Source organism: Corvus moneduloides, chromosome 13 (assembly GCF_009650955.1).
Source record: "Corvus moneduloides isolate bCorMon1 chromosome 13, bCorMon1.pri, whole genome shotgun sequence".
NCBI classification, from domain to species: domain Eukaryota; kingdom Metazoa; phylum Chordata; class Aves; order Passeriformes; family Corvidae; genus Corvus; species Corvus moneduloides.
Window position 1 is genome coordinate 1,106,864 of NC_045488.1, and position 13,911 is coordinate 1,120,774.

Sequence of the window (13,911 nt, forward strand, 5' to 3'; positions counted from 1 at the left end):
TTTGGCTGGGGAACTGTCTTTTAAAAACATTTGAAAGACAGTCCTATACTGACTCCATTCCAATGTTTCCTTGCATTTAAAAGACCAGTGTCCCAAACCAGAGCAATTCCAGTGCAAAGAGGTCCAGCAGAGATTCACAGTTCTACTCTAAAGATGACCAAGCAGCCAGCATGGAAGTAATTTTATTACAGCGGAAGACAATCCTTCTTCAGAGAACACAGATTCTTCTAACTGAAACTTGCTTTTAACTATCACACACCTGCACCTCGAAGTTGCACACTATCTGATTATTTTGAAACATCAAAACAAGGGGTTTTCTTAATTACTTACCTTCAGGACTGATGCCTGGAAGCAACTGAGTTAAAGGTTTGTGTGGCTCAGTCATATCGTTTCTAATGTAAACTGGAATTACATTGAGAAGCTCCTGACGGTCCTCCTCATGTACAACAGGAATTGATTCTAGAATCAACTGCATCTGTTCAAGTTCATGTGCACCTAAGCAGCAAGAGAAAAGACAAGCTGCCATTTCAACTTACAACATTTCTGATCCCTGTATAGGAAAGGCACGTCAAAATTTTGTGCTCTGAGCAGCTATTTCCAGGAAAAGATTATAATCTCCTGCAACAGAGGAAAGGCTGAAGCTCTGAATTTAAATGATAATAAATCTGAAGAGCTCTCAAGAAATGCTGTGGCATATGAAGAATTACAGAGCTGCTACTCACAGATAAAGAGACCTAACCTTAAGCTTTTGTAAGGGTGTTTTCACCATGGATGAGGTACTCTACAGCAATATCCTTTTTGTTATATGCTATATACTGCAATCCTCCCCTTTCAACTGATCCACCTAAATTAATCTAGTATTTGACCTCACTTTGAATTATATGTCCCTTATAAATAAAAACAGTAGTGGTTTTGCTCAGAAAGACGTCTTACAGGCGACAACCATTTGTATTAATATTCTACTCTGAAATCCTGCATTAACTGCAAGACAAAAATCACCTGTCAGTTACACAGAATGATATCCTTTTTAAATAAAGTACTGTATTACAATTAAAATTATAGTACTCTTTTAGCACTACCTGAAGTTTCCCTGGGTAAGAACAATAAGGGCCTATACAGCAGGTCAATTCTGAATAATGAACAGCATCTATATTCAGTACTGGAGTACCCAGAAATACAGCATGTCAACTTCAGCTTGTTGTTCAGCTCCAAGAAGGATGTAGGACCCTAGAGATTCAACAAGCAGATGAAACTATATAGGATTAATTGCATGGCAGCATTTCCTTCCTTCACCAAGCAGCTCTGGGCAATCACAAGCCACACTGATGTATGTGACATTAAGTATAAAAATAAATGGGGCCAGCAAGAGATTGGACCATCTCCAAACCTCCACACTCTTGGTTCACTTCAGCGCCTGCACAGCACAGCAGTCTGCACTGGACATCCTACCACACACCTGCCAGGTGACTAGAAAAACTGAGCCAAAGTCACTGCAGAAAATCTGACAGATTTTCTATGTTCCCCAAATGAATCAGTACTGCCTCGTGTTAACTTCTCTACTGGACTGAAAGAGCTGTTTTGTTCTACTTCAGACTACAACAAATTACTTAATACGATCTATCAGATGTTATGTTGCTTGTAATTTGCTGGAAAAACATTCTACTCCGTAATTAGTACCAGCCTAAAAATTAATCATCTTTCTTTTCACTATCAGCAACATAATCATTCCAAAATATTCATCTTCATACTTCACTCTACAAAGTAGTAGAGAAGTTGTTTGGAAAAGCTACTGAATTCCTCTGCCTCAACCTCCCTTCCCTCACTTATCCCAGGTATTCTGCAATATTAATCTGCATTCCTCCTTCCCATTCTCATCAGCTTTCTGAACAGCGATTCCTAAGGGATGGTTCAGAAGTAGACAGAAAGGTGCAATTAACCAAATCAAGCCCTCCGAACAACTCTGCAAAAGATCTTTATTCAGAATCTCAGGGCAGAATAACTGACATATCTCCAACCATCTTCCCTTTCCAAATGCATGATGTTAAGAAATCCACTTTTCTTTAGATTAGAAAACCACTGCAGTGCTCAATTTTCAGAGGGGCACATCCATATTTAAAATATTTTTCTAAGTATCTACACAATGCAATTAAGGCATATAAACAAGTCTACAAATTTAGGATTTTGGTTACAAAGACCAAGTTTTTTAACAGAATTCTAACTCTCTGCACAGCTACTGGGCCAACAAAAATTTGTGACAAATACCAATGCTACTCAAAGAAAAAAAGGCCAAAATGCTGGCAAGTTGTGATCAATCTATGCTGAATGATGAAGTCTGCCAACTTTCTCCCACTATGTCACTATTTGCCAGCAGAAGTTCTCAATGCAATGGGAACCTAATAAATCTTGTATCAGCCAAACATTTAATACTCTGGGGACATTACTGCAGTAGTTAGTAACTCAAAGAGTGAAAAACTCACTGCAAGTTAAGAGAAGCCTCTGCACATATTAATCACTGATTTATACCAAATAGTGCTTCCAAGTGACAGCTCTCCATTAACAGTACTTAATGGGAGGAAGCTCTTAATTCCATTGCCTTTTCATGCAAAGCTAAGAATTACTGCAGAGATGTGCTTTCAGTCCACATGTGTCTAAAGGAATGTGAACTCTGAAATGCAAGCTTAGCTCTTAGAGGTTTTATCTGTATTACTCCTATAATTCAGGCCAACAGGAGCAAATCCAAGAGTGAGCCTGAATGAGACAGCTGCTGCTGAGGCCCCAGGGTGCACAAAAATAAGCACTTCAGAGGTACTTCAGTAGTTTACTCATCTGCTCCCATAGACCGAGTGCTTGTCAGCAGGTGGTGATCTCCTACGGTGCAAATGACTATTTCACTTTATCTAAAATGCTCTAGTTTGTACTCTGAGCTAGGTCAGCAACATGGTACAAGATGGCCATCAAGAGATTTGCTCCAAATATTCGCTCCTGATCCTAACCAAAGCTCTAATATAGATGTGCCCAATGAGACCAGAGCGTTGCTTACCTGAAACAGTAGAAGGTTGCACACTTCCTTGCTGTAATGCACTAAATTTTACACTTTTAAATACTAAGTCTATACCCCTGGGGCTTCATAATTTAAAATACAGAGAAGCAGGAAGCGATTAGGTTGACTACATTAAAAATAATCTTTATGCATATGATACTTAGGGTACTGATAATCTTCAAATATTCCCTGGATACACCAATTCACATGTGTATCAGAACACTTCTTGGGCAATCAATAAATTTAACTCAACATAATTACAGACAGATTTACCATGTGTGACTTCTACATTAAATTGTGATATTTATCTAAATACACACCAATACAAGTAACAAAATTGAAATGTCTTCTGCTTTACAAATACACTAATTTATAGTTTATATAAGTGCATAATAATATAGCATATCCTGATCATCAATGACTATTGATGTTAGCCATGAGAACCAATCTTTCCTGAGGAAGATAATTAAGCAAAAACACTCCTTTTATGAATATACACACTGATTTTATTCTACTCACCTGCAAAGAGGGTTTTCCCAGTCAGCATTTCAGCAAAGATGCAACCTGCAGCCCACATGTCAATGGCTTTAGTGTAGTTGTTAGGAGAAAGCAAAAGCCGGGGCGATCTGTACCATTTAGTAACCAATCCTTCAGAAAGATGGCCCTAATGAAATTAATTTAAAAAATTAATTAGATTTTTAAGACTTGCTTTTTTAAAATTGTTTCTTATTTTTTAATGCACCACTAACAAGAATTTTTGGTCTCAAGATCCCAGGGATTATACTGTGTGTGTTCTACCAAACCTTCTTTCTATCTTTACAAATATCTCTGTGAGTGAATAGTAACGATATAGAAATATGACACCATTTATTAGTCAAATGAGGTACTGCAGCAAAGCTTTCTTATTCCCAGATGCCAAATAAATGCAGAGATGATACTGAACTCTCTTGTGAAACATCTAGACCAGGAGGCTCTGAACCAATCCCCCAAAGTAGCCACACTTGCACTATGAATGCACTACTTACAATCTTATCTAAGGCTTCTATAATTACATCACTAAACGTTGCTCTTAATCTCAGGTTCTGTCTTCACTGTTAAAACCTCTGCTTTTCTGAACCCATCTAGTAAAAAACAATTATTTTATGCTTGCAGTAGTCCTATCTAGTAGTCCAAACCATGCTAAGCAGGCCTTCCACAGCCTATCTACCTGTGCAAAAGGGAGAAAGAGACACTATTTTGAGAAGGCACAGTTACCAGTGTGTCACTTAGATATTCCCACTCTCTGCATACCTTGTGGGAATAATGAGGATCCATGATTCGTGCAAGACCAAAGTCACCAATCTTCAGCACCAAGTCTTCAGTATTAATGAAAAGATTGGCTGGTTTGAGATCTCTATGCAGAACATTTGCAGAGTGAATATACTTGAGCCCACGTAGCAGCTGGTACATGAAAAGTCTGGCATGATCTTCCAGTAAAGGGCCTTGCTCTAGCAAATTAGCCAGATCTGTCTCCATGTATTCCTGGACAATGTAAACACAGTTCAATTCTGTCAGGGAGCCCACGTCATCTGTTAACTGGCTTCCACTGGGACCAAGAATTTCAAATACTTTGACAATGTTATCGTGGTCAAGTCTTCTAATAATTTTGATCTCACGTAGAGCATGTTTAACACTCTGGGGATCTGTAAGGACAATTTTCTTGACAGCTACTCTTTTGTCACAGTCATTATCGACAGCAGAAAAAACTAAGCCGTTTCCACCACAGCCCAGTGGTTTTAAGTCCATATACCGAGAGCCCAGATCAAAACCATGAATGTTCATGAGACTTTCAAATTTTTCCGCCATTTTAAAATTCTTTACGTTTTTCCTCAAACTACTAAGCTTCTGTAAACACACGGAGACACTTCCACTGGTATCTGAAGGAAAGGTCTTAGAGAAAGGGAGAAGAAACACTTGGCTTTGACTGCAAGATGGTTTCTTGACACTCTCATTTCATTATGAGCCAGCCAGGCCTGTTGTGTCCCCTTGAATTTAGAGCCTGTAAGCTCTAGAACTCAAACCGAGCATAAGATAGAAAGATTGCAGCATTCATAGTTCAAGAAAGGTGCAGCATTTCTGCAGACATTAAAGAAAATACTCACAAGAAACTCAAACGGAATGAAATGACATACTATGCACTCAGCTCTACTGTGCTAAACTGGTTAACATTTAACAAAAATGTGAATAAATATGCACATAATAGGCTTCTATTAACATCCTCCTCCTCACAGTGCAGATACATTCAGTGTTGGACTGGTCCTGAGCAGCGTCATTCTATGGTGCTGGTAAGCACTATTTTTTTTCCTTCTTCCTCCTTCCTCCTTTTTCTCTTCTTTGTTTACAGTCTAGTTAAATGGGAAACTGGCAGCTCTTGATTTACAAAAGATGCCTTCTGTTAATGATCAGGTGGCTCCAGCTCACCACAATCACAGTCAAAGCTACCATCCATTTTACTCCGTGGCAACCTGAAAAGCAGAGAAAAATAGATCAGTACCCCAGCACATACAAAAGTCTTCCTCCTCCCCCAACTCATTGATTTGTCCTTATCCAAATAAGTTGGAAACACAACTTATTTACTGTCCAGTTACAAAAATAATAAACCATCAAAAAAGCTAAACCAGTTAGAAATTGTATGTACTTTTCACACTCGTAGAGGAAAACTGGCAATAATGACCAACCACCATTTCCAAACGTATATTGTGAACATTTTGGATGTAATCTATTGAAAATATATAGCACACAATGAACAATCCTCCTGAGTCTTAATAAAGGGATTAACAAAGCAAACTTGGTAATTCTCCAAGAGAGCTGTTAAGAGACAAGCCAGAAGCAACAGTATCCTTAGCATCTGTCAGCAAATTTTGGAGTAATCCTTTTCACTAAACTTTTATTCAAAAACTAAATCAGGTTTAACTATTTCACCATAATAAGAGGTTACTAGGTACTGGTCACAAGAAAAGGGTAAAGCTTGTACACTCCCAGTATTTACTGCATATACAGCACACATCCAATGCCACTTATAAAGCTTAAATCCTTGTGATTTTGGATAAAATTTACCAACATCTCAAATAATACCTTTGCCTCTATAGACTCATTGTTACAGGAATCACAGGGGTAATTCATACATATCAAATATTATTACTTTATCAATTATTTCTACACTTATCCAACCTAGACTACAGAGAAAAAGCAGCAAGTACATTTTACAGAGTAACTGCTATGTTCTACAACCATTTTCCCTAACATATGGGCTCTTTCAGACACCATTTATTTTTTATTAGTGTAATGAATTCACCTACTATTTATGAAAAACCAAACTGGCAATTTTCTCAGTAAGTTCCCGTCAGCAACAGCAGAATGCAGTCATAAAGACCACATGGTGCATTTTTGTACAACATCCTCACTTTTAAAAGCTCAAAAACATCACAAAGGGAAGAGTCAGAAGTGTAGGCCACACAGTGTGGTAAGCTTTGGGCAGTTCCATTACAAGTCACTGGCATGCTCTTCCCCAACATGTATAGGTCACATGAAACCACTACGTCGCCTTCTGTTCAGCCTCAGATTAACACATTTCAGCTCTTCCCTCAGCTCTCTACCTAAATGTAAATGTCTTCACACTATCCCAACACTTCAGAATTAATTGAATGAATGTTTTCCTTTAGAACAGTGCTAGCATTTCAGTGGGACAACTGGGAGCAGGCAAAACAAGTCTCCTCACTCCTAACAGAGCAGCAAGAGCAGCTGACAAGTTATTAACATACTTTAAATAATGGCCTCAATTCACTAAAGTAATCAGAATTGTACAGAGAAAAAGAAAAAAAGGAAAAAAAGGCACACTGGCAAACAGAAACAAGACTGTTTCAACATATTTAAATATTACCCTTCCTTAGGCTCAAGCCTGACTGTCCCCAAGACACAGCCCCAATGCCCTCCTGCCACACACCACCTGCCTCCAGGTACGTGGACAGAGCATGACAAACACAGCGAAGAAGGAAACACATGATATCCTCTGCTCAGTTTTTATTTTTAAATAAAGATCACTAAATGCAGTATTTTTGAACTGAAAAGCACTGAGCTGCCCTCTACTGATGTGGTACACCCTGCCAGAAGGGTGATCTTCAGAGCTGTCTCTACTCAGCACATGGGACTTAAGATTGCCTTAAGATTCCTTTCTTTGTACATTGGCAAGAACCCTAATTTTTAACAGTGTTTTACAAGGGTTATTATAGCCTCAGCACAAACACAGTGAGGTAACACTACTACTTTTCCTTGAATTTTTACCAGTATTAAGACATTAGAGTAAGGACCCCTTTTAAATAGCCATGAATTTACTAAAAGAACAAAAGTAAAATTTATCCTAAAGAGGACAGCATCAGCGACTACCCAACTCCGTTCACAATTATAAAACCCAGAAGTCTAGCCTCTTGATTTCAACATTTTTAAACTCGAAACTATTTTCTCACTCACACGCACTACTTTCAGGTTAACTTGTTCTGAGCTGCTGCCTGTAAAAGCGTTTACATCAACCCATTCACCTTTCATTCCAACACCCCCCCAGCTGTTATGGAAATTAGTTTTTGTACCAATACTACAAATTTCACGTTAACTCGAGGTCCAAGGCCTCTGTTCAATTACCCTGCAATAAGCTGTATTTTACATCCTTGGGACCATCTACAACCAGTTGTATTCTGCCTCATAATTAGGCTTATTGTTTCACACTGCTGATGCCTTCAACAGGCAGCAATACCGAAACTGTTTGCACCAGCTGTGTGACACATCTGGAACCTCTCTTTTAGCTAGTTCCATTAAACAGCCCAGGAACAGATTCAAAACGATGCCCATCAGCAGCAAAGATCAAGATCTACCATCTCTCTGCCATAACTCAGATCTTACCCCCGACTGCCATGACTGAATGCAGCAATGAAAGGACTGCTTCAGGGAGAAAGGGAGCTATTGCCCACTTGCTTCCTGTAGTAGGAGTCCTAAAATTTTCATTCTGTATCTCTGAAATGATGCATTTTTTTTAAACATCAGTTTACACTTATCCTTTCTTTAGGTGACCACTAATTACAATGTTTTCAGAGAGCATGCAATGATCTCCACAATCAGAGTGATTTAGCTAAGAAAACAAATGCTGACAACATAAGCAACCAACCCACTGCAGCCTTCATTTGACCTGATCCTGCTACAAACTTCCTATCTGTGAGCAAATTACTTAATCCCATGTTCTAGCCACTTGAAATGTATAATGGACTATTGTGTAAAAAAGGGGGGGTTTATCATCCCAATTTGTGCTGAACAGGCTGTTGACGCAGGGACTGACATTTTCATCTAGGCTGTCACCTTTCCAAGACTACCAGGTTTTTTATAAGTGATACTTTTACTCCTCCTTCTTCAAACACAAAGTTTAAAGAGGGAAACACAAAGATGCCGGTTTCTTATGTGGTTTATAACTGTGGTTTTAAAATGGGTCAATTCCTGGGAGAGGGTAACAGAAGCAACCCACAGAAGGGCTTTGAAATCATCCCTAGTGATGATCATCACACTTGACCGGCTTCAGGATTGCGCAAGCAGCCCCTTCAAAACATGCTCAACTGCTGCACGTGGATTTATCACAGTTCTCAGGAAACAGGATGTACACCGAAACAGGCAGGCATGAGATGTTTACTTTATCAGAAATACAAATAAGACTAAAGATACCAGTTAATTTGATTACACTGACCATATAATGATCAAATTATTACTCACAGGAGAAAGACCAAGAATGACTAATGACACATTATACAACCTGCTAAGTACTATCCCTTTGACTAAAAAATATACGGGGTACAGAAGAACTTTTTTTTAGATCAGCCACGTTGCAGTCAGTAGGCAGAGTGAGTCATCGTCCAACTCATGAAACTGCTGCTTTCTAAAGCCTCCTACTTGCTCCCCACACTGTTTAGGGAACTCGGTGCTGGCAGTAAGCAAATGTTACTATTAGTTTATAAGTCTTCTGAAGGATCTGTAAAAACACACAAGAACCCACAGCACTTTTTTGTATCGTGTTTAAAAATGGTTTAGTTCTCCCTTTAGATAATAGTAATAAAAACTCCCCAGGAACAGCCCACCATCAGCTAACCACAGCCTTCTGCACCTCTGCAGACCTGCTACCATCTGCTGTTCCGCTGAACAGGTAACCAGTCAAGAGTGAATTCAAGATAACAACCACACAAGGACTGAGCTAGAGCAAAGGGCTGAAATGAAAGTTCCCATTTTAGCTTTGGAGCACACATTTTCTGAAAGCAACTGCCAAACCAAAATGCATCTCTATTTTAAGCCACCACTTTCCGGAATTTGTAACTGGTTTATAAACACATAATGCTGTGACGACTTTATTTTTATATATACACACACATATCTATATAAAAAGCTTGCTGGCAACAGCACTGGCCATACGACAACACGCCGACCGCCGTTTCTTTTTCCACTACATAATTAACAGCCATTGTCAGGCTGATCCCAAACGGCACTGAATTAGCCAGAAAAAGAGACATATCCTACACCCGACAAGCGAGAGCATCCTGCCTGCCTAGGCAAGGGTACCTGTTCTCCCAAATCGCAAAAACTCGGGCAGTCTCTCTTCAAGCCATTTCCTTCGGGTGCTTCAAGCTACTTATTAAGAGCATTAAGTCACTTTTCCCACAAAAGGTTCCCAGAGCCTGCGGGCGCCCGGTAGCAGGAGCGAGCGGTACCTGCGCCCTATCTGCCGGCTCGGAGAACTGCGCTGAATGCAGCAGCAAAACTTCCGCAGGCGGTGGGGGCCGGGCCCCCCCGGCAAAGAACATCCTTCCTCCCGCCGCCCCCCGGCCGAGCCAGCCTCGCCCGCCCGCGCCGCTGCTCCGGCCGCCCGGGCCGAGGGACCCGCTCCCTCCGTGCCGCGGGGGGCGCAGCCCGGGCCCGGCGCCCCCGCCGCGGAGCAGCCCTACCTTCAAACGCCCTTCAGGCCGCGCCCGCCGGCCCCGGCACAGGCGGCCCCGGCCCGGCGCCGCAGCCGCCGGCAGCGCCCCCCGCGCGGCCGCCCCCGCCCGCCCGGTCAGCGCCCGCTCGCCCCCGCGGCCGCCGCAGTGCGGAGGGACCGGGCCGGGCCGGGGCCAGGGCCGGGCCCGGGCGGAGGGAGCGGGGCGGGGCGGAACGGAACGGGCCGGGGGCGCCGCCGCCGCCGCCGCCGCCGCCGCCGCCGCCGGGCGGGATGGAGGGAACAAAGCGCCTTTGTGCGGCGGGGCCGGGCCCGCGCGTGCGGCGGCCGAGACCCCCCGCGCCTCCCGCCTCCCGCACTCACGGGCCTTCCCAGGCTCATCGGGGGTGCGCTGCTCACACGGCCGAGCCCCGCGGCTCCGCCACCGGCCCTCGCCCGGCGCCCGCCCGCCTCGCCGCAGTTGCCGCTGCCGCAGCCGCCGCCATGTAACCCGGCGCGGAGGGCAGGGAGGGGCGGCGCGGCGGCGGCTCCGCCCGCCGGGGGCGGCCCCGGGCGGCCCTCGGGGCCGGGGGCGGGACGGGACGGGAGCAGCGCCCGGGTGGCGGTGCGGGTACGGCCGGCCGTGCAGCCGACGCTGTCCCCGGCGGGGCCGGCCCGCGCGGCATCACCTCAGCGCTTCGCCTGTCGGCCTGAGACACGGCGCTCCCGCTGTGCCCAGCTGGCCCGAGCGGTTCAGCAGTCTCGGAGCGCGGTTGAGTCAAACACAGCACGGAAAGGCGGCAGGTGGAGCGGTGCGCACCGGAGGGAGCGCGGCCGCGGCTCTGCGCGCCCCGGTGGCCCCTGCGGCAGCCGGAGCAGCGGGAGCGGGAGGCCCCGCGGGGCCCAGCGCTGTCCCCGCAGCTGTCGGTGTGCGGGGCTCCAGCAGCGGCGGGCGGGGGAGCGCCTGGGTGCGCCCCGCTCAACTGGCCCGTCCCTGAACGTCCCTCAAGGCAGAGAAACAAAAACAGTTGGGAGGCAACAGGCGGGCGCAGCGGGGGCAGTTCCTTTCTCCGAAGGTGACACCTCGGCTCAGATGTTCTGCGGCCGTAATGTCATGGCGGATCTAAGTGTTCTCCCCACAAGCATCTACAAATCTTTGCCGTTGCTGTCACCTCCAGAGACCACAAAGGATTTCTCTCTTGCTATAGCATCTCCCTTAACAGAGGCACTAAGAGGCTGCTTTTCCCCAAAACCACAACTAATACAGCAAAATAAAGAAAAATAATAAAAACTTTACATTTTTCCTCTGAGACTTTTATACAGCAGTCTTAATAGGGAGAGAGAAGCGTGAGGACACTAAGCCTCTGGGTATCAGAAGAGCCTTATGCTTCTACTAACCCAGTTTCAGTACAACTGTCAAGTCAGGGTGCAGTTTTCTTACTGCAGTCCCTCATAAACCTTTTCAGTGCAGGATGACTCAAAAAGTGAGAAAACATTTAATATTCATTTTTGCTGGTTAAACAGAAGTTATTTATAGCTAGTACTAGGACAGAAGTTACATGCAAGAGGGCTCTATTACTCTGCTGCCATTTGGACAGAAGCATCCAATTGACCCTTGCACTTTTAGATCATGTAACTTTATTTTTTTTAATAAACAAGTCGTATATCAACATCCAAGGATCTCCCTACTCAGCTTTTCTGAAGTTTTAAAAGTAACTTTTAAACTCTCTTCAGTTATGCAGCCAAACATTCTCTGTTTCAATTAGTCAGATGCACTGCTAGCTCTGATACTGACCCCACCACCAGGAGAGGTGAGCTGGGCATTTGGTAGCACAGCACTGTATTAACAGCACACTCACAGAAGTCACTAACCAAACTGACACTTTATATTACAATGCTTGTTAACTGATAGGCAGCTCACCGTGCTGCCAACAGTACAGAAAAGTCAGAAACAAAGCTGCAGTCCTTCTGCCCACCCAGCAAAACAGAGCTGGAAGATTAGAGCACTGCTGCTCCAGAAGGCCTGCATTTAAACACACTCCATAAAGAAAAAAACTGCAGGAGTGCATATTTGGAAGAGGTGATGTTAGGACGGCAACCAGAGCCAAGCCACAGAGGAGTTTTTACTTGAATTAAAGAAAGAGATTTGGGGCTTAAAAAAAGGCAGGAGCAGCAGTGGTTGTATGTCTAAATCCAGAGCTATTTAGTTAATTAAAGAACCCCTCCATCCATACGAAGTATTTTCATTATGAGAAACAAAAGAGCAAGCTGATCCTCAGATTCTAGAGTGCTGAAGTAAGAAAAAAATTATATTACATCCTTGAAACAGCAGCTGGAGAGCCCATAATCCATGTCCATTGGGACCATTTGCCAATATCCCCAGTGTCAATTCAGTCAGGTGGAGAAGTTGCACATCCATGGAGTTTGCTCTGCAGCAGCCCAGACTGTTTGAAAAGTAGTTTAACAAACACAGAGGAGATTTGCAGTAAGCAGCAAGCTTCCTCACTTGGGTAGCACATGCTCACTCATTAATCTCCCATAGCCCAGAAGTGCCACCAGTTTCTGGGCTCTTAATTCATGGGTCATGAACTGCATTCTCTTTTTTCCCCTCCAGATTCTTTCCTGCCATTCCAAGAGTGTAGTTTGTGGTAGGATTTAGTGAATGAGATCCTTCAGTCTTGAGGAAAATCGTGCAACAAGGAAGAGCATAGTGGAGGAATGTTACTTGTCTTCAGCCTCACTATTTATAGTATTACAATACACATGATAGTTGCTCAGAATTTAATTGTGTGTCACATGGCAGTTTATAACTATTTAATCCATCAAATTGCTAATCTGTTTTCAGATTTTTAATATCCTATTGATTAGGCTATAAATTACTGTGACAATTTTTTTCCACATTTCCCACAAGAATGCAATTTCATAGCACGTAGATGATATGCTAGACGATACCAACCCATTCTAAAACACCGGCAGAGATTAACTGTCAGTGAAATGCAGAACAAGAAAAGAACTGGATTTCAAAGGTCATAAAGACCAGCAATTAAAAAATAATTAGAACTGAAGCAATGATTCATTTATTATATCCAAGTTCAAAAAGATCAAACAGTAAATTCCAGTGTAATATTCCAGTCCTGTGTGTGAATTGTTACTCGTGGCATAAAAGGGAACGAAGTATTTTTAAGTGTCCACACCCATTATGATTGGCAAGGGAAGAAAGATTTGGAGACGGTTTGAAAAGGTTGCCCAAGGTAACTTGGCAGCTCCAGGCTTTTGTCTCAGTTTCGCTGCTTGACTTACACGTCCTCCCAGAAGAAGCAAAATGTGTCCTAGGATACATTTTTAAGGACTGACCATATTTCTTACCAAAGTCTAAGATGAATTTGCATGTGAATAGGCATGAGTTTAAAGAAAAAGTATACTTATTAAAAGGGGATGGGGAGAGGTTCAAGAAACACCCAGTTTCTGCTGTCTCCTTGGCTTATTCCTGTTTATCTGTGCTCTGAGCCCTGCAGTACAATTTAGTTTTCCTGGCACAGGTCTGAAGAGTTTTTAATAGTTTGTGTCTCCTTTAACTGCTGCCTCTTCCAATCAGCCTAGTTCTCTGCAGGTGTTAAGCAAAGCCTTTACAAATCACTTGCTCTTCCAGCTTAGTTTCATAGTGCTGATGTTCAGCACAAACAGCACAGATAAATTTTTGAGTTTCACTGGCAACCCAATAGCTCAGGTGGCTTCATTTCCTGGGCACCTTCATTTCCTGGAAATGTCAGACTCTACCTTGCCATAATGGACACAGGGTTTTTTATTTGTTCTTTTTAACACAAACACTTTTTTCTAACAAGCACTCACTCTCTGGATTGGCAGACCTTAAAATTTTCCCAATAAATCCCAAAAT

At 43.3% G+C, this 13,911-nt stretch overlaps 1 protein-coding gene across 3 annotated transcripts in view; it reads right to left on the reverse strand.

Moving 5' to 3' along the window:
• Positions 1-13,911, reverse strand: part of MAPK6 (mitogen-activated protein kinase 6) — a 29,515-nt gene that overhangs the window by 3,467 nt on the left and 12,137 nt on the right. Inside the window, exons 1-4 of one of the 3 annotated variants that reach the window (XM_032122458.1) lie at positions 10,401-10,514; positions 4,331-5,544; positions 3,560-3,704; positions 331-495 (exon numbers count right to left, since the gene is read on the reverse strand). In XM_032122458.1, coding sequence (XP_031978349.1) covers positions 331-495; positions 3,560-3,704; positions 4,331-4,885 — 865 coding nt within the window. In that variant the 5' untranslated portion in view covers positions 4,886-5,544; positions 10,401-10,514. Of the gene's footprint in view, positions 1-330; positions 496-3,559; positions 3,705-4,330; positions 5,545-9,664; positions 9,812-10,400; positions 10,515-13,911 lie in introns of those variants that run through there. The other 2 variants (XM_032122460.1, XM_032122459.1) reach the window with 2 other exon arrangements.